We start from the raw sequence: 27,432 nt of genomic DNA on the forward strand, positions 1-27,432 counted from the left end.
TAATAAATAATAAATAAATAAAAAAGGGTATTCTCAGTTTGACCTGTACATTATAAGACCATATTGTTGGAATTGAATAATGTATGTATGTATGTTTGACCACAAAATTTCTACTAAAGTAAAAGTCATACGAGATGATGGTTTTTTATTAAAATCATGTCCATGGAAGCAGTTTACTTCATCAATATCGATAAGAAGTTTTAAGTCGGAAGTTCAATGTTATTATTTATTTTTAATTATTCATATATGTTCATTGCCGGAAGGAATACAATAACCAGATATACCTAACAATTTAATGTAGTTTTACACAATTGTATATACCCCAGAGTAATTTTTTTGGAGAGACGTGAAATTTCCAAAATATCCAAAAATAAAAACAGAAAATTTTAAAAAATATCGATTTTCATTCCAAAAACATGGTAATATGTTAAAATTCTTCAAACAAAATCTTACAATAAACTTAAGACTCGAGAATTCGCGTGCTCCAAATAAAGAAGTGTTGTGTTTCTGCTTCTTATGTTTAACTTTGTTGAGTTATGTTTTAAATAGGTTTGTTATTTAATAGTAGGCATGGGGCATTCAAGTCTACCATATGCTTAATATTTTCAGAGGGGAATAGGATCCTAAATCTCATACATCATCTAATATTTACCCAGAAATAACATCTGGCAGTTCAGCAGTGAGCTCACGAAGCAATTCATCAGCATCATCACGGGTAACCCTCATCGAATCCAAGCAGTCATATAATAGTTTCATTACATTCACATCATATACCAGCTGAACTGATCCAAGAGGTGTTCTGCAACATACGTACATTGAAATTCGAATTTTAAACTAATGATATAAAAATTTTTTTTTTTCACCAAGGAGTTTGTTATTTCTGACAAACGCTGGTAAATTCATTTTTTACCTATGGTGGTGTTGAGTTTTGGCGCCTTTATAATGTATAATGAATTTAAAATTTGATGCTGGAAAAATGTCAAAAAACCTTTTAAAACATAAATTGGAACTATTCCTTAAATTATTTATAGGAACAAATTATTTTATTGACTACATGACAGGATAAAGAGAATCCTGATATGGTGTTTATTGAGAAATACGGTTTATACCTATTCATTATTGGGCATTATGTTGCGATATTGACGTGACAACGTCTTATAAATCGATGGAGCCGGCTGCACGCACGAAAAAACATGACTCATGCGGCGTTACCTCGCTCTGAGGCGTTCCATTTAAGGCTTGAAGTGCAAGCGAGAGCGCGAAGCGACAGAGAGGCACAATCGGACTCCGCGCTCTTCAGCGTTCGACATCTGTCTCTCTCCTACTTGAGTGAGCGATTCGTGACGTTGTCACGTTCAACTATCATCAGTAAACCGACTTTACAGACAACCGATTTTTTTTTTGTAAACAAATGAAACTTACATTGGGAAATATTTTTTCCGCACCATCCGGGCAGTGTGCGGCACTTGGAAGAGGTAGATTTGTGAGCGGTCGGACTGAGGCGGAGTCACTTGTTTCATCGGTGGTCGGTATGACAAAGGCTTAAGACGAAGACTTTGTATTTCTTCACGTAGGGACTGAAAGTTGGATTACATTAATTATCCTTCACATACATTCAAGACATATTTTCTTTTGCCCGTTGACGTTAAGCGTTTGTAACTTTATTTATTATTATTATTTTTTTGAGATATGTCACGAAGTCTGACTTAATTGTTGCAGTTCTTTACAATTAACACCAAAACTTGGCGCTTAAAAAAGTAGCGGAGAGTTTCTTGCCAGTTCTTTACGCTTTATTCGGGAACTAGCAAACTAATAAGTAAACTTCCTTGTAAACAAAATAGGCGATCCGAAAGAGTGGCGGAGAGTTTCTTGCTAGTTCTTCTCGCCTACTTTACGACCATTATTTGGGAACTGGTACTTAATGTAAATTCAGTACTTTCGCTTTTTAATATTGACGGTCATACATGTACAATAACCAATATGATAAATTTACAAATAACAAAATTAGATTTGAAAGGACTATATTTTCATCTTGCTTAAACAATACAGAGTTTTGTGTGAGGACTACACACTTAAAGAACCGATTTAAACAACTACATTATATCCATAAATTATTGACGTTTCGAATGCTTTACAATCAAAACGTCGACGTAACTCGAGACTTTTTTAATTTTCATAAACGTTTATTACTTTGAACCACCGTAAATAAAACAAATCTATTATTTTGATATGAATATGCGAGTATGTACTTCAATTTTCAAGCGTTCAAGGGATCCAATGTGCAAAAAAAAAACTACTTCTTACATAGTCTTTTTTATATAATAGACAAGTGTTATATTATTCACATAATATTGAGTAAAAGCCAGTGGCGTAACTATACCATCTGGGGCCCTTGGCAAATTCTTTTTATGGGGCCCTATCAGTAAAAATCGTTCCAACTCAGTTTAATTTTAATAAACTTCGAGATTTTCAGCGTACTCAATTACACGTTGTATATGTCCCACTAATGGCCATAGGCCTCTTCTCTTAGGCGAGATGGAATGGTCTGTAGTCCCCTCGTTAGACCAACTTCACATTCATCCATATAACATAATCCCTCTTGGGTTGGGGACCCGTGGCATTTTGCCAGCCCTGCCACCCTATTGTTACGCCACTGGTAAAAGCAGTGTTGGCCAAATGGCGTTAACGTACGACCCTTGAAGTGAATTAGCACTTGCTCCTAAATATGACACACTGACACGTACCAAAAGACGGATCTGACTAAAATAAAAATGAGGCCAAGACCCATTTAGAGTTGTTGTTGTTGAGCACCATTGGATTATTATTTTTACGAAGATGGCAGTGACTGACTATAAATATAATCCTATTCAATATATACGTGTATAATAAGTGCAATTGCTATAGAGAAATAACCTGTATGAATAAGTTGCTTGGCAATATGAAACAAATGACTTCTCGGAATTCTCACCTTAATTTGATGAGTCTGTTGTGAGCGCACGATACGTAGACGTACGACATCACGCTGGTATTGATCTTGCTCGTAGCCACCTACCATTACTGAGGGATCTTTTTTGGGCTGAAAAATATATCACATTACCATTACTTTTCCTTATTACCTTTATAAAGGTCCGCTGAAATATACTAACTCGTGGTACCATAAATAACGGTTCGGTGGCCGTTTATATATAGTTTTGTTACAATAGAAACCACGATATATCATTGAATTGAACTTGAGCGGATATAGGGTCACAAATATCAGCCGTAGGGATCAGAAAATAACTAGTATAGAATCAATGTAACTAATAAACTAGTTAGTCCAGTCAAATTATGGCTAAAAACGGGTTAAATAAACATGAGCGAACACAGTTTGGGGATTTTGAGGATCGATAGGGGGGTGTATTCTGAGCATAAATTCCAATTTGAGGGGTTGTACTGAGGTCAGCTCAAGGTCATTTCGATGGAAACGCGTTTAATTCGATATCTCGAGAATGGTTAGTGTTAGGCGAAAAATTGTAGAGACCTTTTCATTCCCAAACAAAATTTACTAACTTTTTTATTTGAAACTTTTTTTATAACATTAATATTTTTCAACTTATTACTCCTGCAAGGCAAAAATTTTACTTTTCTTTCCATTTTTCGTCGTTTTCTCCCCAACCATTCAATTTTATTAAATTTTACCGATCATCGAAGTGTAGATCTTTTAATTATGAACAATTTTGTTCTCAAACTTTTTTCCGTAATGCCAATACCTTCGTAGTTATATATTACTTTACCGAGCGAAATCCGTGCCACTGTCGCAATATAAAAAGGTCAATCTATTAAACTATTTAAAAATTAGGTATTTAATTTGGGTAAATTTTTGGGTTAATTTGGGTAAGAAGTAAATTAACAATTAAAACTGTTTCACACATTTATTGATAGAAAAATAGGTTTTTTTTTCACCGTAATCACTTCTCCTTCACTTAACGTTTTGCTGCATATAAAACAATTGTCGTCCATTTTTACTTCAGGCAGCTGTAAAACATTTAAAAACAAACAATATACGATTTTTGATCCTCACTGCGTAGAAGCCGCGGTTATGCTCACGGTTATGCTCACTTTCACTTCCCTTTACCCCCTTAGGCTAAAAATAGATTCCATAGGACGAGGGTTACCCCAGGTATAAAAGTCGAGGACAGATGTTCCTTACTCGCAAGCCAACGATCAAGACATCAGGGCCAAGTTGAGATTACTCCTTGGCCCCAAACCACCGGATTTGACACCCCGGACAAGAGTCCATTGGCTGCGCGCAGCGAGTTGAGGCCACGTCTCCTCGCGCGCTGCAGCCCCTACCAAGAACAATGAGGTCCGACCCCGTACCGCCCTGTATTAGCAGGGCGCGAACCACCACACCACAACGCCCAAAATACACCCCTCTAGAGGGAGTGTGTAACAAAAACCACGACGAGTTCCTTACTCGCACTAATACACGCAACAGTGTGTCTGTGGATACACGTTGCGACAATGGCGCGGATTTCGCTCGGTAAAGTAATATATAACTACGAAGGTATTGGCATTACGGAAAAAAGTTTGAGAACAAAATTGTTCATAATTAAAAGATCTACACTTCGATGATCGGTAAAATTTAATAAAATTGAATGGTTGGGGAGAAAACGACGAAAAATGGAAAGAAAAGTAAAATTTTTGCCTTGCAGGAGTAATAAGTTGAAAAATATTAATGTTATAAAAAAAGTTTCAAATAAAAAAGTTAGTAAATTTTGTTTGGGAATGAAAAGGTCTCTACAATTTTTCGCCTAACACTAACCATTCTCGAGGTATCGAATTAAACGCGTTTCCATCGAAATGACCTTGAGCTGACCTCAGTACAACCCCTCAAATTGGAATTTATGCTCAGAATACACCCCCTATCGATCCTCAAAATCCCCAAACTGTGTTCGCTCATGTTTAGTTATTTCGTAATTTGACTGGAGTAAGTATAGAAATTCCTAAATAGGTACTCACTAAATAATAAATTATATAATCAATAGATGACTGAGGGCGTAATTCAATAAGTAAATTTGGAAAATAACTAATACATTTTCAAATAGTTGAGCCGTGGAATTTAAGTACACAGGTGCTCATTAAAAATTTAATTTGTAGCCTGGTAGATACTACCGGTGACAAGTATCCCAATATAGCGAGGAAATGCTGCCAGCAGTAAGGGTACACTGCCACAGAGACCAAACTGTTTAAATTTATTTAATTTTGAATTTTTGCAGTTTCTAAATACCAATAAATTTAATGTACTAAACAGTCAAATCGTGAAGTTTTCCCACGAAGCGTTTGTTTACCTACAAATAACATTATATGTACATTAATTGCATAATTTGAAAATGTATTTATCACAACGATCCAACCAAACTTAAGACTAATAAGTAATTAAAAAACTAATTTACTCCAAAGGATAGTTAAGTGGCCAGCTACGCCTCAGAAGAGAGCTAGCTTTCAGTGTGTTTATTTAAGATACTTACGGGTCGGGTTCATAATCTGGATATAATGGAGAGACTGGGTCTACGGGTACCAAGTAAAAACCTGAGGGGGAAGTCTAAATTTTTTAATGTACCGCGCGCACATTCCAACTTGGTTAGCGAAGCACCACTCACGCGAGCAATACATATAATACATAGAATTTCTGTTGAGGCTTCTCACTTTTTGCTTCCTATATAGTTATAAGATTTAGGTATATATATATATTTTTTTAATGATTTTATGAGTATAATCGGTGTGAGTATAATTAGTGTGTCGTTATATATAATTACGAATAACTGTAAAGATAGAATAATGATGTGGAATAAATCTTAATATATATAAATTACGTGTCACGTTGTTTGTCCGCTATGGACTCCAAAACTACCGAACCGATATCAATCAAATTTGCACACCGTGTGTAGTTTGATCCAACTTAAAATATAGGACTAGGATTACATCTCAATTTATAACCGCAATATTATTTTATTGCAAAATATTTGTTTATTATTTGATAGTCACAATTCTACCAGATGGCGCTGTGTTTCCAAGTAAAGTACCAACGTTTCACATAAGCTACAATTTAATGGCATTACCACCAAAAGAGCATGGTGGTCCTCATGACTGGTGTTCTCCTACCGTTTCCCTTAAATAGTTTACTACTGTGTAAAATAACAAAAACCTTAGCCACAGCAACGCTTGGCCGGTCTGCTAGTAAATAAATAAAACATAAGTGTTCAATGACACTACTTAGTCTCTATTATCTATGACATACAAAAACATAAACAAGGTACCTTCTGCGGCAAAACGTCAGCCTGCAATGCTGCTGCAATACGCAAACGCTCCGAATAACGTTCCAGAGTAGCGAGATATTTCTTCTCCAACTCTCCGTGGCGTTCCTAATAGTTGTGAAATTCATTAACACCGCACTCAAAGAAATAAAGTTCGTGCGTAGAAAGTACACATGTCAGTGAAACTTCTTTGGCAAACTAATTTTTAAGTCTTGTTCATATTTATACAAATCAAAAACTTTACGAGACTTAGAGGGAGGGAAAAGGAAGATATGTTAGGAATTTAATGAATTTAATTGTCATTAAAATATTAAGTGTAGAAAATTAATACAAATATTTTTTTTTCTTCGATATTAAAAACACGTGGAATTTTAATTTACAATTCGTCATTTGAGACTTCAATAAATTATTTTGCATACAATATAAAATAAATATTTCATAAATTCTCTTTACGAAATTTTAATTTTAAAAATAGAATTTCTATAAGGTAATTCGCCCTTCTCACTCTCTTTCAATCGGTCTCAATAGCTCTCTCCCTTTTCTTCTACAAAAACGCTGCACATCTTCGTGACGCTAATATTATTATTATTATTGCGTTTCATCCGTAAAATTTTTAGCCTCATGCGCCTAAAGAAGTTTCACTTCAAAAATTTAATAAAATAACGGAATAAAAAAGATGACGTATAGTTAAAAGAGAAAGTCCACTAGCCCCCACTAGGATTCCCTGTGTCGTGGGCAGTGTCACTTCCATTTGACATATTAATGAATAGCAAGAAATCGAAATAGTTGAGGCAATATTCAACAATCAGAACTTATAAAGTTAAGCAAACAGTGTTATTGTAGCAAAAGATTACTACCTATATATATAGTAATTTTTAAATTCATACGAGAGCACACAATATTACACAATAATACTGAGCCTATATAGTTTCATTAGAAACTTCAGCAGATACGCCCGGGACTCCTAGTCTACTAAGAGTAAATCCGAGCTTTTTTTCAGTCATACTTTTTATCTACTTCTCTCGTGTCTCGGACACTTAATTAATAACAGTAAATAATAGCTTATTTTATTATAGTTCTAATTCTCACCCTCCAACTACGTAGCTGTTTCAATATCTGTTTCAGTGTACCCAAAGTGGTAGAGAATTTATGCCTACGCGCCATTTGTCGTAATAAATCGTCCAGTGTACGGTCGACTTTACGTGGCTTTCCGAGCTTCCGTGTAAGAATGTCACGCATTTTCGCTCTTAATTCCTCAGCCTTTGCCTCCATTTCACGTAAATCAATATTCATTCGGAACAGATGTGTGCGGTTAACCCTGATAATGAACATTATCATTATTAAATGCATACTACTACTGAATATGAAAAAGACAATGGTCGAACGATATTTATGTCTCATAAAGGACAATAAATTAGACACATTTTTAAAGTTATACTTCTTTAGGCGCGTTATGAAAAATTGATGAGAGTGAAATTTTACAATTGCGCGCGCACCGTGACACAAAGTTGTCAGTGTGATTATAGCGTGCGCGAGCGAGATGGGAATAAGATAATCTAAAAGTAAAAAAGAAATAGAATATGCGTGAAGTTAGCAAAGAATTTTGAATGACCATAATGACATTTACCTTTTAAACAAATAAAGGAGTTTTAATTATTTTTTCAAAGAAATTTAGGAATATTCTTTCACAAAGACCTATTGTTACTTAGTTAAAAGGTTATGAAACATACCAAGTTATTAAATTGAATTAATAATATAATAAATAATAATAATTGTTATTAATATTAATTAATAATTGAATAATATACTAAATATTAAATATTATTACATTGTTTACGTTAAATATTAATTAATAATATTAAAAAAAAATAAAGAAAGCCAAAGAAGTATAACTTCTTACGCGCGTACATAAGTACACGCACCCTTTTTTTATTAATCCCACGCAACTTAACACATCAAATTAACACTAGAAAAAAACCAGTGGCGCTACAACCTTTAAGGTCAGATTTATGTATGTTTCGTGATCATTTGTTTTTTCAATGTTTCAAAAATTTAAAATATTTAAATTTAATTTATTAGCAAAAGTATTACAAAATCCATCTTGTTTATAGAGCTTCCTATTAAGTACCTAGTACACTATCATGAAATTCGTTATAATTAAAATGATAAATACCGGAAGATTTGGTCCTTCCATAATAATTTATTATACTTATGTTTATACTTGGGGGCCATCCATAAAGTACGTCACACGAATTTTAGGACTTTTGAACCCCTCCCCCCGTCCTTGTCACAAGTTGTCACATTTTTATAACCCCCCCCCCCCCCTCTTGATGTGACGTCACACATTTTTTAAATTTATGTATGTATTTAAAAATAATCGTTGTAATAACAACTTTAAACAATTCGCGTAAGGTTGATTTTGCAATAATATATGCTTGTAACTTATAGAAAGAGACAGAAATAGTGTTTCGGGACACTTTCGAGCGTTACTTTTATTCGAGACTGTGCATCTTGGGTTTTTTGTATATCAATGGTTTTAGTATTTAAAATTTTAACATGTGACGTCACAAAAGTATTGACCCCCCCATGCCCCTTGTCACACGATGTCACACTTCGGTGATACCCTCCCTCCCCATTAAAGTGTGACGTACTTTATGGATGGCCCCTTGCCTGTCCAAGTAAAATATAAATATTAGTGCATGGGTGCGTACGAATGTACGTGCATGTGTGTGTGACTTTTTTGTAATTCTATTTTGTACATGTAAGAGACTTTTTAATAAAATATCCAACTCACGCTTGTCTCTGTTTTTGCTGTTTGATTTCGTCGTGCAACTCTAGGACGCGTTTGCGCAACTTAGCCAACATCTTTTCAGGAAAGACAACAGTCTGTGATAACCCTTGAGGGCCAGTACATCCACGAATCGCCGAAGCCCTGATTTGATCATACCGTAACACAACGACTTGATCAACATCATTCATACAACTTTGTTTTTCCATCTGAAAATACATTGACTAACTGTTAACACTCGTTTGTGGGCGTCCATAAATTACGTGAGGTGTTTAAGGGAGGGGGGGGGGGGAATTTTTTTCTTTTTTCAATAACAATCCAACGCGTTTACGTAAGAAACCCACATTTTGAAAAAAATCATGTGAGATTGGGGAATGGGGGAGGGGGTTGAATAAAATCTCACGACATCTCACCAGGGGGGGAGGGAGGTACAGAAAATTTAAAAAAACACCTCACGTAATTTATGGACGCCCCCTTTATACATATATATATTGCCTTTGTACTGAAAAATAAAAAGTAAACAAAATCTAGTCCTAGCGTATTCAGCATGGGACTATCATCTCTGAAGTCTTATGTTCGAGCCCCGGCTATGCACCAATAGACTATCTATGTACGCAAAATACACAGAAGACACTGAAGGCAGATATATAAGAAAAGAAAGAAACAAATTATCACGAAACAGATACAGGAATCGAACCTAAAAGTTTGTGTTATGTACTAGATTTTGAAAAGCGACTTTGTTTTGTGTTTATTACACAATGAGAGAATTAAGATTTCATGCAAGATAATTTACCATAAACTCCCGAAGATCATTTTTCCTCTTTTCCAACTGCACGGAAAATTTGCGCTTAATTTTATTATGCGCATCAATATCTTTACGTAAAAGCTCAATAAACCGATCCTGCTCTATGATGTCTTGCTCATGTTTATGCCTAGAAAAATAATATAGAAAGTAATTATTTCATTTAAAGAAAATGTTACAAAAAGTTAAATATTATGTCAAGAGTGTGATTGCGCGTGTTTGAATCCCCGTGTGTGTGTGAGAGAGCGAGAGAGAGAGAGAGAGTGTGTGAGTATGTGCGTGTGTGTGAGACAGAGGGTGTGTGTGAGTGTGAGATAGAGTGTGTGTGAGTGTGAGTGTGTGTGTGAGTGAGTGAGAGAGAGTGTGTGTGTGTGCGAGACAAAGGGTATGTGTGAGTGTGTGCGTGTGTGAGAGAGTGTGTGTGTGTGTGTGAGCGTGCGTGTGTGATGAATGCATAAAGAAAGAAAGAAACAACGGGCAAGGAGTTTCCATATTTCAGCTCACCTTGTATTTCTTAATTCATAAGTTTTGTTATAAACATCAACGTCACACCCTTCAGGACAAATATTAGGATCGAGTCGTATTGGACCAATGTCTCGACTATCCATGCTACCTTCATCTTCTTCCTCACTTGATGATGATGAAGATTCAGACTCTGATGATTCTACAATTGTTATTAGAAATAATAATTAATATGCATATTATGACTCGACCCACACCAGAACCTCTGCTATTCCGAGACTGGGTGTGCAATACCCACTAGAACCACCTCGGGTAGTTAGAGAGGCTCCGGGGTCGTTCTCTTTCTGTCAGGAAATATGTTATACACCTAGTTTATCCTTACTTAAAAAGATCGTAACAGTGTGTTAAAAAAAGACCACCACATCGTCTATAAAGAAAATTTTTCAATAAAATAGACATATATAACGTTAAGAACCACAAATAGTGTAGATAAAGAACATCTTACCATCGTCATCACGGTCACGTGGCGGACGGTATTTCTTCTTAAATATTCTTCGCAAGAAATCAGCAAACTTATTATCTTGTACGAGCCTCTTGAATTGTCTTTGTAGCTCTTGGCAAGCTGCGTCGAGTCGCTCCTTTTCAGCGTGATGTTCGTCGATGCGATGTTCGCAATCTTGAATTTGATCTTGTACTCCGCGAACCTATATATATATATATATATGTTATATTTAGAGATTTTAGAGTATAGATATGATATAGAATTTAGAGTTGGCCCAGTGGCTTCAGCGTGCGACTCTCTTCCTTGAGGTCGTAGGTTCCCTGGCTGTGAACCAATGGACTTTCTGTCTATGTGCGCTTTTAAGTCGTTTGAACGGTGAAGGAAAACATCGTGAGGAAACCGACTTGCCTTAAAGTTAAAGTTCAATAATCATTTAATCATATTGGTAACACTTTGTACACTTATGACTTGTCTGTAAAGAAATACATATAAATGCTTCTAATTTTATATTTAGTGCCAGTTCTCAAATCAAGGGCGTAGAACGGAAGAGAAGAACTGGCAATAAACTCTCCGCCACTCTTTTTAATCGCCATTTTTTTTTTTAGACCCCACAGGATGCTGATCACCCACTTGCCTATTAGATTGACAAATGATCATGAAACAGATTCAGAAATCTGAGGCCCAGACCTAAAAAGGTAGTAGCGAAACAAATTTATTTTTATTTATAGAATAGTAAGCAATTGGTAAATTTTTATGACAAGTGATTTTTTTCTAGAAATTAGCAAACAGGCTCATCTGACGTTAAGTGATACCGCCTCCTATGGACTCTCAATGCCAGAGGGCTCGCAAGTGGGTTGCCGGCCTTTTAAGAATTGTTACGCTCTTTTCTTGAAGGAGCCTTAGTCATTTTAGTTCAGAAATACTTCAGTAGGTAACTGGTTCCAAATAGTGGTGTTGCGCGGCAAGAACTGCATTAAATAACGCTCAGTTGATGTTTTTTACCTGCATTAATTTTGCATACACCCTTTCAGCCAAGCGATCTTCATGAGCCTCAAATCGATTTAAAACATTCATTTCTCTATGAAGCTGATATAGGTGTAACTCTAATAGTTGGTTTTTCTCCTGCATGGTAAAAATATTATTTTAATAAAAAGTATAGAGTAGGCAGCTTACTGAAAACTTTGTAAAACAGTTTTATAAATTTTTTACTCTGTTTTCGTTTATTTAAGGAGGCTCATGATACTAAGTGATACCGCCGCCCATAGACACTTTGCCAGAGGGCTCGCAAGTGCGTTGCCGGCCTTTTATGAATTAGTACGTTTTTTCTTGAAGGACCGAAGTCGAATTTATTGGGATTATAGGTAGGCAGTTGGTTCCACATTGTGGTGGTACGCGGCGAAAACTGTCTTAAAAAATGCTCAGTTGTGGAACGACGGACTGTTGATACGAATGGAATTTCGACTTCCAATGCTGAAACTCAGCTATATCTAGGTATTAATCAGAACAATTCGAAAAATTCAATTTAATGGAATATGTTACTGTAGAGTCGTAAATTAACGAATCAATTAGAAATATTAAGAGGAAAATATCAAACAGTGAACAAAAACAGTTGTACAAAATATTTGAAATTTACCTGAACGCGAATACGTTCCCTTTGCAGTTGTCTTAGCCTAGAGTCAAACTGTTGAACTGATACTTCAGCATCAGCCAAAAGCATATCTTGTTCATACAAATGTCTGAAATCAACATTATTTTTAACTAGTCTCTTACTGACTGAGACTCTCATAGTTTTGGGTGTAACCAAAAGTACTTCAATATCCTTGGTAAATGTTGTTAGTATTAAATGATGTCATGTTTCTTAAAAACAATTGAATGCGAAAAAATATTTATCACTCATACTGAATTTGTTTAATATTTGCAACAATTGTAACAAACCTTTCTATACGTCGCTCACGTATTTCGGCTTCAATAGCAAAAGATTCTTGCTCCTGTTTGAATTTCAAAATTTCCCATGATGCAGCAAGAGGCCTTGAGTCTACAAAATATATTGAAGTCAAATATATAAAAAGTCTTGCAAATGGCAAGACTTATTTTAATAATGAGGTTATTAACAAGATTATAAACACTATTTCAGAATATAGACTATTGACCCTATACAATTATATATTTTTTAATTATGTTAAGTAATGAGTTAAACGTCATCCCGCCAAAACGCTTCTCAAAGCAAGATGGCGTCGCACCAGTCTCTACGACATATCGTGCCAGCCAACGGGTACAAAATAGTCAAGGATTTTACGTGTTTTTATTTTATGATCAAAATCGTAAAACAGACATTATATACTGGCATGGAACGTTATCGTCGATTCGACTAATCCGACAGTTTTGTGTCAGTGACTGAAGAAAAAAACAAATTTATAATTAAGGATTTTTAGATAATTTAATGATTATTTACTAGTTGTTTTTCGCCATAACATTTTATTTTCCATACTGTCATAAAGCTCATTTTAGTGGATGTCGTGGAGTATGTATTAAGAATATAAAAATAAAATTAAAAAATTATAAACTAATTGATTCTCATTTGAAGTGGTCCTTGAGTTACATGTATTGTTGATCAGTTTATTTATATACAAGGTATATGAAGATCATATGAGGCTTATTTTGGAAGTCGTTTAGCAGAAGACGTTTATAGGTTTATTAACTATACGTCAACTTTCCCCCGCCACCATTAGTATTTTACATACCAGAGAGCGGTATGAAGCGCGGTACGCGTGGCGGTCTAACTCTTTGCTGAGGATACAATGTCGACTTGCGCCGCTCCATTGTTTTTCGTGCAGCCATCGCTTGTCTTGCCGAAGGTTGGATCACAACGGGTTTGATCTTAGAAAATAATTGTTAATCATTAGTTATAGAAAATATATGCTTAATATACCTACTGAACGTATAAGCTAGCTACTAACTTACAAATATAATGTATATTTAGTTAAGTTTAAAGGTTTGTTGAACAAGTGTGATTATTGTCATATTTATCAAACTAAACCAATCAAACCTTTTAACAGTTTTATCTAGAATTAATTTTAAAAAAACCTGTGGCGTTTCATATGTTTCGTGGTCATTTGTTTTTTTCTAGGCAATATTTTTCATTTATTTAAAAGGCAAGTAGGTGGTCACCCTTCTGTGTATGATATATTTGAGAAATATAGAGATATGAGTATTAAAGCAGCTATACTTGTAAGGCCCTTTGATCGACATTTGTTTCTTACGTCAGTGTACAATATCTATTAAAACCTGTTAAATCACGTGGTACGCTGTATACATGTTGGACGGGTTACTTACCCCTACCGTCCATATTTATTTCGCGATTTACACTAACCTCTAAGTTTTTTTCTGGAAATTCCAAGTCCTCATCAATTTCCGGTATTGGTGGGGGATGTTTCACCATTTTCGGTGGAATCTCAACCCGTATTTCCGCTAGGCGCTCGCCTATCTCTTTCATTCGTGCTACAAGCTTTACTTTGTGCTCCCTTAGTTGAAGTATTTTTTCGTTAAACGCTCGTTTTGTGTCGTAGATCTGATGAAAATATTAATAATTAAATGCTAATAGACCTTTAAGGATTTATAAGCTTGGTGGGACCGTTTTTACTGGACTCTAATAGACACTTTGAGAGCTTGAGTTTCGTTTCTAGGTTTCTATTATAAACAGATTAACAAATATTGATACAATTTTGAGTATTTTTAATGGAAATAACAACGTTATTAAAAGGTTTATAAATTCTTTTTCAAAAAAACGGGCACCTAAGGAACATTTACGTTCTATGCTTTATTCAATTTATTTATTATATACATGATGCAAAACAGTTTAGTATTTAGGTCAGTTGTTGCACAATGTTTTTTTTTACCTCTTTTCTTGCAAGGCAAACTCGCAGTTGCGTATTATGCCCAGGCGGTGCCACATAATCCGGTTGTGTCTTTAATAAACGATTACCAATCGAAGCCTCAGCGTCTTTAAGAGCTTCTGCAGCACCCGGGGGCATTGCATTTGGGTCTGGTTTACGAGATACATGCTCTTGCCACTGTAATTGATAAATACGTTATAGATAGATAATAGATTTATATCTGTTATGTAGAACATATGGGGCCACCTGCTAAGCGATACAGCCGCTAAAAACAAACTGTAGAATGTATTCGACATAGTTTAATTACATATTTAATTTTAATTTATACAGAACTCGAGTGGGAACTTATATTTTTATTAATAATATATAATAAAGGAATCCTCAATAATAATACGGTTTCTGGCATCAGACGCGTAACAGTAATTATATTTACATTTTATTTTCAAATTTAATAAAGATTACATTACCTCAATAAATTGAAGGTGATGTCTGTTCAATCTCTGATGATAATTGCGAAGTGCCTTTTTCAGTGGATGAGATGGTTTTGGGGGTAGACCAAGAAGAAACGATGCGATTCGTGGCGGTCCCCAGGAAGATTTTCTTGCGGCTGCTCTTCGGGCTGTCGTATCGGTTCGTCTACACATTTTATTATATTTCAGACATTAATAATAATTATAAACACGCCCACACTCAGTTAATCTTTAGTAAACCTTTCCTTGATTTAAGTTCTTGAGTTATTAAAAGTAAAGTATAATAAACAATGACCACTATATTTTATAAGAACAGTAAATATAAAGTTCGATACAAGATAATATTTAAACTGAAAAGGATTGGAATTAATTTTACATAAAGGGCAAAGTTGAACATAATCTATTTTTTTACGCCGGCTTTTTCTCTCGGCCTACACCCTCTGTCTACTTTGCCGATGAGTAGGGATGCCTACAAATTCAAATTTAATGACGTGAAATAAGTCATGTATTTTATGTTCAATAATAAACATATTTTATTTTTATTTTATTTTATTAATTAGTATAAAAACATTTAATAAGCGTTTAACCTCTACTAAGTCGAAGCTAAAATATTTTAAATTAAATATTTGAAACCTTTTGTTTATAAAATAATAATCTAATATATAACATTCCCGTGTAACAATGTTCGTTCCTATACTCCTCTGAAACGGCTCGACCGCTACCTATGAATTTTTTTATGCATATTTAGTAAGTCTGAGAATCGGCTACTATCTATCTTTCAAACCCCTAAGTAATAAGGGGTGTCCACCCCAAAAAATGTTTTTATGATACAGCATACAAAAATACATACAACCCTTAATATTCACCTCCCTACGATCTACCCCTATTTTTTTATAGCAAGCAGATATAAAAAAATAGTTTTAGTTTAGATTTTTATTGAACTAAAAAAATGTTTCTTAGAAATAATATACATGTGAAAACAACGTTTGTCGGGTCAGCTAGTAATTAATAAAAATCACTTGATTTCACGCAAAAACAATTACATTTGTACTCACATTCTAAGCAATGAATCGTTGAGATACACTATTCATTATGTACTCCATCTTTGGCTATATCTTTAGTATAATTGTTTTTTGTTATATAATTTATGTTAGCTGTACGCAATAAATAAATCATTATAGTAGTACTTACTTTAATGCAGCATCAGCTAATTCTAGCAAATTCATGTTCCTTACGCAGCATGGAAGTAGAAGAAGTGAAATAAATTCTATTTATTCAAAATAATGTGAAGAAATTAATTATGTATACCTCCCACGTAAAGCGGCCTCCGCCATTTTCTGATGCACTTCTTCTAATTGGTTATAAAAAGTTTTGGAGAGATTCTTTTGTCGTAAAGGTCTTATCATTACTTCCGGGTCCCTAAAATTCAATATTTATGATTAAATTTTGCAGTTTCGATATAATAATAAAGGAAAACTAATACTCAATTTTCAAAGAAATTCAAAAAACTATTTCAATTACCTTATACATTTCAACGTAAATGGAAACACGTCTAACTGAATAATGTTCCTTGAATACATTTTATCAAACCCAAGATCAGATGCTTCAAGTTGATGGGCGAGCTTTCGCTTTGTCAAAGCTTTAAGTTGATCCAGTTCTCTCTCTTGGACTTGTAGGGGTCGAGGATCGAGAGTTACATCAATCTGTTGTGAATGTGGTAAAGCTCGGTTTCTGCAATAGAAAAAGCTCTATCATAATATCCCATATAAACTAAAAAAATAAATAACTTTTTATACATTACATAAGTTTATTATACTACTACTTTACTATACTATTAGAAAGAACAAAGAAAAATATAGACATAAAATTGTGGCTTATTTTTATTTGGCTTAAAAGAAAATTAATAACCAGTATTTTTTGACGTGATAACGTCTTTAAAATCGTTTTAGTCGGGTGACATGTTTAGAATCTTGTGTCACACCAAAACCTCACGAGCGCGATCGCAGGTATAACGAGAGAGAGACGGACCGATCTCCCGTCTCATCTCGAGCACTGCCAGTCATTCCGTGAATGTATGAAGAAAAATGTATATCATAGTCAAATAAGTAAACTTGTCATTTTACACCCGAAATTTATCATCAAAAGTGTGAATAAAACGATAGATGTAATTTAAAATTTGAAAAAATTGTTATCTTCATTAATTCCTTACTTCCCAAAAACTTATATCACCAATAAGACGTTATCACGTAAACATCTCGATCGTAAACCTACTTTACAAACAACCAATATTTTTTTTAGATATTTTTCATGTCAGGCGGAGAATGTTAAATGAAATACAAAAATGGCGCGTTTAAATTGCTGGCTGATGATTGTGACTGACTAACACGGGCATAAGATAGCATCCATATATTAGCTATAATTAAACGATACTTGTAATTGGCAATACAGTAGTAATTTTAATGATAAATGCCCCTAAATCTGACCGAACTAATGAAATCTGCCAAGAATCTTAATTTGCGATTTAACCTGTTTCATTGATTTCTTTTACGTTCCAAATATATAATTTTTTAAATTTCGTGAAACCTGCACTGTTACTCTGTAACTTCCAAACGACACACCGATCCCGACTTTATACGCCTGTTCGATGTAGTTCCTTCAAGAAAATGCGCTGATGTCGCCTTGGAATCGCGCGGAGAAAAAGCTATTGAGATCGGGATCGCTCTCGGTATAGCTATTGGAAGTTACAGTGTACCCCTGTACCTGAAGGCTATTGCTTACAATAAAATGTATACAAACGCTTTAATAATCTTGCTATATTCAGCGGTGAGCTCAGCTAGTTGGTCTCGAACTCGCTTCTTATGCGCATTAGCTATGGACATCATCTTGTCATACTCCTCTTTCTGTTTCAATTCTTCATGAGACATTAACTCCCCGTCCAATGTACTGGGTTCTCTTGCTTTTTCTACTTTCTGAAATTGCTTGTTAGTAAGGCATGGAGAAAGAAATTCTGTAATAAATTTATCTGAATTCATAAATCTTTATGCAAAGGAAAGCATCGGCTTTAAAGAACAGTTAGACTGAATTATTGAAGTGAAACTTCTTTATCGGGGTTGGAAAAAAATTTAGTGTAACATTTTTCCGTTACGCGCCATGTTGCTTTTTGAAGTCAAACTTCTTTATCGGCGTTAGAATGATTTTTATATCGACATATGGGAGAAATTTTGTAGCAAATCGTCACGTTTTTCGGTTACGCGCCATCTTTTTCTTGTCCCTACCACAGTTGGTCCGAAGAGATTCGAAGCCATTAATAACAAAAATATATAATAACGATAACAATGATAGTAATAATTCTATTACAATTAATGAAATTCTGTAATAATCTTATTAGTAATAAGGTAAAATGAAATAATTGTATTGGTATTCATGTCTATGATAATAAAAGCCTTTTGTTAAACTTTATCTAATTTAACTTTATAACCAATTTCTGTAAAGTTGCATATTTTTTCGAAAAATAAGGTCATAAAGAGGTTTCACTTCTGACGTGTGTACACTAGTACACGCACAATTTTTTTAATATTGTTTCTAGTATTTTCATTCTAGAATTTGCACCTAGCAGTATAATAATGCAGCTATTCCAGTGTCAGATTTTCTACTATTTTTCCCTAATTTCTTTAAAATATAAATTACATATATTAACTTCTTACCGGAAGTTCCTTGAGTTTTACTTTAGTTGGTGGTGGTACAAGCGGTTCCGTGAAGTTCACAAAATAGGAAAAAATATTACCATCTTCCCCGCAAGTATAAAATCGCCTGGAAGGAATTCGAATTTATTAATTTAAATGGGTTTATTATCTCAAGACAACCTCAACTGAAAAGCTGTTCATATCGCAAGCTACTAGATTAACAGCCTTTTTACTAAAGAACGCAAAAAAATGAAGAATGTATTAGTATACACTTAATACATTTATATTTTATTATTATTACTCTATGGCTATTTTTTATGGGACAGGAAGCAAACGAGCAGGTTGGTCACTTTAAATGTAATAACCACCGCCGATAGACACCTGCAAATATGGGGTTAGCGGGTGGGTTGCCGACTCGAAGGCCCCTAAGTCGTATCGATTTGGATATACCTCTACTGGCGACTGGGAACCACAAAGAGTTGGTGCGCGTGGTAGTTGGATTATTGATAATAGTGTTCATGCTAAGGGTTATATTTTTTGAAGTGAAATTTCTTTAGAATCGTTGTGATTTCAAACCGGATGCAACGGAAAAAGCGACAGTAAAAAGAGAGAGACACATAAATTAATAGGATTTGGCGTGGGAGAGAGTGAGAAAGCGACAGTAAAAAGAGACAGACACATAAATTAATAGGATTTGGCGTGGGAGAGAGTGAGAAAGCGACAGTAAAAAGAGACAGACACATAAATTAATAGGATTTGGCGTGGGAGAGAGTGAGAAAGCGACAGTTAAAAGAGACAGACACATAAATTAATAGGATTTGGCGTGGGAGAGAGTGAGATCTGAAATAAAAAAACAGATTTGATGAAAATTAAATAAGTAAGTTTACTTGACTAGTAGTTTAATTATAAAATTAGATTATTTATCAATTTTATTTACAAATCATTAGTTATAGAAACTTTTTGAAGTGAAAACTTCGTACTACACTTAATTAAAAGTTTATACACTGTATAATGCTTCCTATCTCATTTCCTCCCACGTTGGATCTTGTGAATTTATTTGAAACTTTTATTATTTTAGTTTTTACCAAATTAAAGATTGATATAAAAGTTATAAATAAAAATTTAACATTAAAATATATATTTTTTTAAAGACATCCTACATTTATATAGAGAAAAAGTCTAATTTACATATTTTAATTATAAAAACTTTGTTTTTGAAGGTTTCACTTCTACCACGTGTGAATTGGACACATGATGTTTTTTTATATTCATTGCTGTTATTGCTACACGGTACAAGTTTGCTATATTTTCGTCCCTTCACAATTAGAACGAAACAACAGTATACATTTACTCTGCTGTTTTACTCATATACTAATTAGGAAGCTATATAACATACTTTCCATCTCCACTAAATTCTAAGGCGGTGATTGCTCCCGTATAGTGATCATGCATGGGCAAATAATATCGATCATCAAAGTCGATACGAGGTGTTGGTTGGGGCTGCAAAATCACACATACACAAATTACCTCCGAGTATTACAATACGAGTGTTGAAAATCACGAAATATACAAAAATGATTTTCTTTGATACATAAAATATGGTAATCATAAACCTTTCTGATATATGGTAATGACTACATAGTGAATAACTTTTAGCTTCTCTTCGCTTTGCTTGATTATTAACTTAATCTAGTATCTACATATTTATTTATAACTAGCTTACACGGCAAACGAGTTTTGCCATGTATATGATACCTAGATATTCTCCTAGTTTTAGTTCAATAAAAATAACTATGCACTATAATAAAAATAGGGGTTAATTGTAGAGGGTGAAATTTTAGGGTTGTGTGTATTTTTAATGGCATGCAATGGCAATAGTAGCCGATTCTCAGACTGAATATGCATATAAAATTTGAAATCGGTTGAGCCGTTTCGGAGGACTATGGTAACTAACATTGTGACACGAGAATTTTATATATAAGATATACATAGTTTAAGAAGTGCATACTGAAGAAGATAGAGATTATTTTCGATCTGACACAAAAAGTTAAGCATGACATACAGACCCGAGCTGATGTTCATGTTCGGCTGTGTACTTCGAGAGAAAACAACGTCTATGGCGAGAGAACAATGAGGTATTTTACTGCCCGGTCAGTTATTAGATAGCATTACGTTAAGCAACATAAAAAACAGTAGAAGAATTATTTTTATATGCATTTGTCGCGCTCCTAACAAGACTGCTATTGTCACATTAAAACAAACCACAGTTTTTTTTTCAAATGTATTATGATTTAGATTCTGTAAAATAAATACATTAAAAAAATGGATGTTATGAAAATAAAAATATACCTCTTCTTTAGCTAATCGACGGCCTTTTAGTTTCTTCAGCAACTTTTGCTGAGCCATCATCCAGATAACGTGATGCTGTTCAGGGTTGTCTTCATCCTCAGTAGGCATGCGGACCACGCGGATATAGCCAGTGTTAGTTCCCACAATTAAATAGCGATGGTCGCACCTAAAAGAATGACAAAGAAACTTAGGAATCTTCTCCCTATCCGGTACACTCTTGACAGAGCGGTCGTGATCGCTATGAAGTAGTGGTAATAGAAGGAGCAGATGTGATGCGCTTCACGACGTTTCGCCATCGTTGCCTATCATCCTGTTGCACTGATTGAGTGAATCTCCTACGGCAGACTTGATTTGGTCAGTCCAACGCGTAGGTGACCTTCCGCGCGGTCTACTGCCTTCCACCTTCCCCTGGATGACAAGGCGTTCTACGGACTGATCACTACGCCGAGATACGTGTCCGAAGAATACAGGAACTTAGGAGTACCGCATGAAAATCTTGGGCTTTTGGTCAAAGAAAAGGCCTGATAAAGTGTAAGCTGTCAATAGTAAAAATCAGCAGATAAATAAGTCATACATATTTTGCGTAAGTACGTTCTTTTGTTTTAGCATCGTTACATAGTCGAATACCAAACTCCAATTCTATATCTCAAGTAAATTAACACGTACACAAACTTGAGTGAAGTGATATCATCACACCACGCTCCAGGTATTGGGCCATATTTAAATATTTTGTTCTGCCCTGGTTTAATCAAGAAGAGCGCTCCAGTACCTCGCTGAACAACCCAGATACCCTCTTCGCAATATTCAGCCCATGTTATTGTAGTTCCGAGCATACTTTCACTTTCGACTGTAATTATTTATTAAGCTTTAGATATTTATTTGCTTATCAGTATTCCTATAGCTACTTATTATACATTATACAAACAATTACATTATACACAAAATGTTGACGTTAGTTATTTCGACTATGTGTTTGCGTGGTGTTCCCACGAGAATGTAAGTGCGTAGGTACTCCTATATCACCATGCCTCCTGCTGATAGAGGACAAGTCTTTTTTTTTAAAATATGTTATTAATATTAATTACTTAATATGTCATGTGGAACATGGTATAAGGTTGCAGCTCCTTGATTTGAGAACTGGCAGTAAATGTAAAATTAGAAGCATTAATATGTATTTCTTTACTGACAAGTCATAAGTGTACATTATGTTACCTATATGATTAAATGATTTTTTACTTTTACTTTTAAAAGCCAAGCACGGAATACACATTCAAACATAAACATAAAACACAGTTAACAATTTTACCTACTTATACAAAAAAAAGGGTGCGTTTACTTATGTACGCGCGTAAGAAGTTATACTTCTTTGACATTATTAAAAATAGTTTTTGATTGCATGCAAATAATCAATAAAGTTCAGTTTTCATTTGAAAAATTAAATAAATATTTATTATTATTCTCTTACATTAAGTGTAACATAAATTCTATTATTATTCGAATGTTATTTTTAAATTATATCCAATGCCGTAGCATCTTCCGTGGGCAACTTCATACTGATAATTTTGTGTCACGGTGCGCGCGCATCGTAAAATTTCACTCTCATCAATTTTTCATAACGCGCCTAAAGAAGTATAACTTCAAAAAAATGTATATAATAAATTGTAAGATGCATTGATCATTATAATATATTTAATTCGAGAAAAAAAGGGAAGCGTGTAACTGTCAAATTTTAAACAGTTTATTAACCTGTTTAGAGAAGTCAGAGATATATAGTAATTAATATATATACTATATGGTTTATAAACGTTATAAAAATAGCTAAATTTTAATACAAACTCAATTGTATCTCTCCAAGCCACTCTTCCTCTTCATCCTCATCTTTTTCTCTTTCCGCTTCTTCTTTAGCTTTTAGTGCTTCCTCATCTATACTGGCTAAATCTTCTTCAGTTGGAAATGGTCGGTGACGCATACTGTAATTTCAGTATTGATAACAATATAAGGCATTACGTTCTATAGAAAATAAAGAACAAAATTTTGTAATTAATTTTATATAATCTCATTCGGTAATTTTCTAATTATGAAATGAAATACATACTTTTTTTGGCATATTTTATTTACATACTTCTTTAAGAAAATTAAAAAATTAAATTAAAGCATTATTCTCCTAACAAAACAATTCTTTAAAACAATTTTTTTAATTAAAGTACAATGTGTCCCGACCAAGGAGGTTTCAATTCAATTTAAGATCATATTATCTGTGGTGAGCGCGCTGCGAGTGCAACGCGCTGATTCCGAGCCAATAGACCAATAACAGACTTTTAATAAATAATGTGTTTCTTTTATATTGCATTTTATTTAATGTAGCTACCTATAGCCTTGAGATTAAATAAAGTAGTGTATGCAACTGTATATAATTAGGTATTAAAACACTCGTGTAATCTTATTTTGAAAAATTACAAAAAACTACACTCATAAAACATGAGTACAATACCCTCTATTATATGACAGTTGCATAAACTACTATTATAGATTACTAGTGTACCAGCTACGCGTGGCTGGACATTAATTTTATTAAATATTTTGGTTATAAATATAATCTATGTTACTCAAGGATAAGTGGCATTATAATAAAGAAATTGTTTTAAAATCAGTACAGTAGGTGTGAGATTAAATTACATACAAATATTTCCCCTTTACAATACTCGTTTAAAACAGCAAAAGAGAGAGCAAGAGATTTTTAGATTGATTAGAATTACATAAATATACTCACTAATGTTTTTTAACAAGCGTTTCCTTATACGATACAAAATCTAGTTTGAAAGTTGTTATATCTGTATATTCACGAATAGAAACATCTGGTAACACAGCTTCCATTATAAAGCCTACTTGACCGCACAAAAGTAGCACTTGCTCCTGTCAGTGGAAAATGAAAGAAATATAATAGAACAAGCAGACTCGGCTAAGCGTTGCTGTGGCTAAGGTTTTTGTTATATTACATAGTAGTAAACATAGTGGGAAACGGTAGGAGAACACTAGTCATGGGGACCACCATGCTTTTTTGGTGGTAATGTCATTAAATTGTAGCTTATGTGAAACGTTGGTACTTTCAACACAGCGCCATCTGTTAGAATTATAACTATCAAATAATTAACAAATAATATGCAATAAAATAATATTGCGGGTATAAATTGAGATGTAAGATATTAAGATGTATTAAGATATTAAATTGTTAAACCATTTATCTCGGGATTTGTAGGTTTATCTTGTTAATTGTTAAAGTTCGTTGTTCAAAATATGTTTTACAAATACAAACTTCGGAGCAGCACTGCGTTGAATTGGACGTCGCGATTTAATTTTTAAGTTTTTGTTAGGAAAGAGAAAACAATAGGAATAAACACAGTAAATAATCAAGAGTTTGACAAAACGATGGACCGACAACCCTACTATAGTTGCACAATGACTTTAAAAAGTATTACTCTGCTTACGTACGTACAAAAAATGTGACGTTTAATATTTTATTTATTAAAACTTCGTTGCCGAAATATAATACAATTAACTAAATTAAATGAAAAGGAGGGCAACTGGCGGCCTTATCGCTTTCGAGCGATCTCTTCCAGGCAACCACAATTCAATCGCTTATATCTATATTATATATATATATATATATATATATATATATATAGAGCGCTACAACCTTGTAGGTTTGGGCCTCATGTGCATCTGTTTCGTGACGTGTGTGCAAGTATATGATATGCCATTTGTGCCAGATACACCCTTTTTGGATCTAAAGCCCGGTTTCCTCACGATGTTTTCCTTCACCATATGAGCGACTGTTATATGCGCATTGAAAATCCATAGTCGCATATGCCACTAGGCCAACACTGCTCTTTGAAAAGGTATAGATAGCGTGATTATACCATTATATACGAATCTTTTTACTCACCTCTTCAGGTTTCCAAGTCATATACGCAATATTATTTGGTGTTTCAATAAATCCAAGTCTATGAAGTCGAAATGGCGTATCAACAATGAGTCGATACATAAATATAGTGCTGTCCTGCCCACACGTTACTAACAATGTTCGTTTCTCGTTAATTGTTATCTGCGTTAGTGACTTTGAGTGGGGCTTTAGTAACTGAAAATTATATATTTTACATACATTTTATTTTTTAGTGAATGTATCTGTTAACGTAAAATTGTAAAAACCGTTAGATTGTAATCTATCGGTTATCGGTTATCGGTATTCGGTAGATTGTACTACACTAACTTAGTTATCATTCAAACTTCTTTGGTCAATTACAGATTAATTTTACTTCCCAACAATTTCATATAACTACCGAATAATAATACGTTAAATTGCAAGCAGTATGTTGAGTTGACAATCTTTCGACAGTTTACAATCTCGCGAGATAGATTACAATCTAACGGTTTTTACAATTTTACGGTGACATATCCATTTTAATAAGTGCGGTGCTCCACATTTAAGGGGCCATCCATAAAGTACGTCACACGTTAATGGGGAGGCAGGGTATCACCAAAGTGTGACATCGTGTGACAAGGGGCATGGGGGTCAATACTTTTGTGACGTCACATGTTAAAATTTTAAATACTAAAACGCAAAGTTTGGATGTGAATTAAAAATTTACGAACTTGATTTTATTATTTACATTGATATACAAAAAATATAAATATTTTTATCTTTAATTAATATAATTAATCGTTTATTATTTTCTAACTAGTCGTTTGTTTTTTCGGTTTTATGAAATGTTGGACTTTATGTTGATTAAATAAGTAAAAAAAGAAAAAAGCTGTTTTCTCTCGATTATTTTTCAATACATACATAAATTAAAATAATGAGTGACGTCACATCAGGGGGGGGGGGGTTATAAAAATGTGACAACCTGTGACAAGGACGGGGGGAGGGGTTCAAAAGTCCTAAGTCCTAAAATTCGTGTGACGTACTTTATGGATGGCCCCTTAAATGTGGATAAAAAAGGTTTACGAAACCTGCAATTAGTAGGCAGTGATGCCAGCAAAAGAATAAAATATAGTAAGTTAAAGTTAATTCGATATATTGTTCGTGATAATAAAATATTTTTAACTTTTTGTAGGTGAAACATAAAAAATACGTAGCATTTTATTTTTTATTGCCCTCAAATTGGTCAAATTTGTCCCTTTTCGGTGATTGGTGACAGAATTCTATGGAATAAAAAATCAGAGTTTACGTAAGACAATAAAAAATTACTAACACATATTAAGTCAAGAACATCAGCATGCATGGAGTCCTCGCTGTGTATGGTTAGGTTAGAGTGAACCCTCACTTCAACCAACGTGGTCTGGGCCAAAAGGCGATCCGGATGAACATACAAGACCCGCATTATACCATCCCCAAAGCCTACGATTATTATACAAGAGGTTTCATCGACCTGAAATTATTACTATTAATATAATTCTTTTACTAAAACGATCATACAAGTAAGCGTTATTCAGGGCAGTTTTTGCCACGGACCACTACTATTAGACCAGTGCAGATAGCCTTCAAAATAAATAAAAAGTGAAAAAAATTACAGTAGGATGAAACCCATTAGAAAAGCAGGGGAATATGATCAAAATGAAAGGAAAAATAAATTACGGTCGATCTGAGGTCGGGAAGGGGTTGGGGGGGGAGGTTTAAGGGTAAAAAACGGTTTATCTCGATTTCCGGCAAAACTAAAAGTCCTATCGAAGAAAGTTAAATGGCAAAGTTGTAGGTAATAAAAAGATCTAAAACTTTTGTATTCACACATTTTTCACATAACCTCAAAATTGGTGTGAAAAATTCAAAAAACCAAGTTTTTGGTTTTTTATTTTTATCTTTTACAAAAATTTATTTTTTTAAACGAAATTTGGTGAAAACTTACCTTATTATGTCCCAAATATACTGTAATTTATTTGATTAAAAATATTTATTTTTTCACCTTATTTTGAATGAATATCGAAAAAACACCCTAATTTTCAATCGAAAATTCTGACGTCAAAATTTCAGCTTTTTTCAAAAAGTTGGTGTGATTTCAGTTCGTTGAAATCTCTACTTTCCTATGGTAAAAAATATATATATTACCATAGTAAATCTTCTCAGAAAATGCAAAAAATCGTACGCAGTAACGCCCAGACCCGTCATCCCCTTCCCTACTTCTCTACGAATCTT

At 34.0% G+C, this 27,432-nt stretch overlaps 1 protein-coding gene across 1 annotated transcript in view; it reads right to left on the reverse strand.

Annotated features, from left to right (window-relative positions):
• The window catches only part of LOC125059759 (cilia- and flagella-associated protein 44), a 42,481-nt gene that overhangs the window by 2,715 nt on the left and 12,334 nt on the right, over nt 1–27,432 (reverse strand). Inside the window, exons 11-37 of the mRNA XM_047664308.1 lie at nt 26,495–26,671; nt 25,189–25,380; nt 24,016–24,158; nt 23,082–23,215; nt 21,912–22,092; nt 21,246–21,411; nt 20,293–20,396; nt 18,918–19,023; nt 18,010–18,182; nt 16,735–16,944; nt 16,522–16,632; nt 15,211–15,379; nt 14,747–14,920; nt 14,221–14,418; nt 13,592–13,727; nt 12,786–12,885; nt 12,484–12,586; nt 11,853–11,972; nt 10,854–11,052; nt 10,391–10,550; nt 9,878–10,016; nt 9,091–9,293; nt 7,386–7,614; nt 6,300–6,404; nt 2,969–3,076; nt 1,423–1,577; nt 653–799 (exon numbers count right to left, since the gene is read on the reverse strand). Coding sequence (XP_047520264.1) covers nt 653–799; nt 1,423–1,577; nt 2,969–3,076; nt 6,300–6,404; nt 7,386–7,614; nt 9,091–9,293; nt 9,878–10,016; nt 10,391–10,550; nt 10,854–11,052; nt 11,853–11,972; nt 12,484–12,586; nt 12,786–12,885; nt 13,592–13,727; nt 14,221–14,418; nt 14,747–14,920; nt 15,211–15,379; nt 16,522–16,632; nt 16,735–16,944; nt 18,010–18,182; nt 18,918–19,023; nt 20,293–20,396; nt 21,246–21,411; nt 21,912–22,092; nt 23,082–23,215; nt 24,016–24,158; nt 25,189–25,380; nt 26,495–26,671 — 4,142 coding nt within the window. The remainder of the gene's footprint in view (nt 1–652; nt 800–1,422; nt 1,578–2,968; nt 3,077–6,299; nt 6,405–7,385; nt 7,615–9,090; nt 9,294–9,877; nt 10,017–10,390; nt 10,551–10,853; nt 11,053–11,852; nt 11,973–12,483; nt 12,587–12,785; nt 12,886–13,591; nt 13,728–14,220; nt 14,419–14,746; nt 14,921–15,210; nt 15,380–16,521; nt 16,633–16,734; nt 16,945–18,009; nt 18,183–18,917; nt 19,024–20,292; nt 20,397–21,245; nt 21,412–21,911; nt 22,093–23,081; nt 23,216–24,015; nt 24,159–25,188; nt 25,381–26,494; nt 26,672–27,432) is intronic.

This window comes from Pieris napi, chromosome 20 (assembly GCF_905475465.1).
Source record: "Pieris napi chromosome 20, ilPieNapi1.2, whole genome shotgun sequence".
Classification (NCBI taxonomy): Eukaryota; Metazoa; Arthropoda; class Insecta; order Lepidoptera; family Pieridae; genus Pieris; species Pieris napi.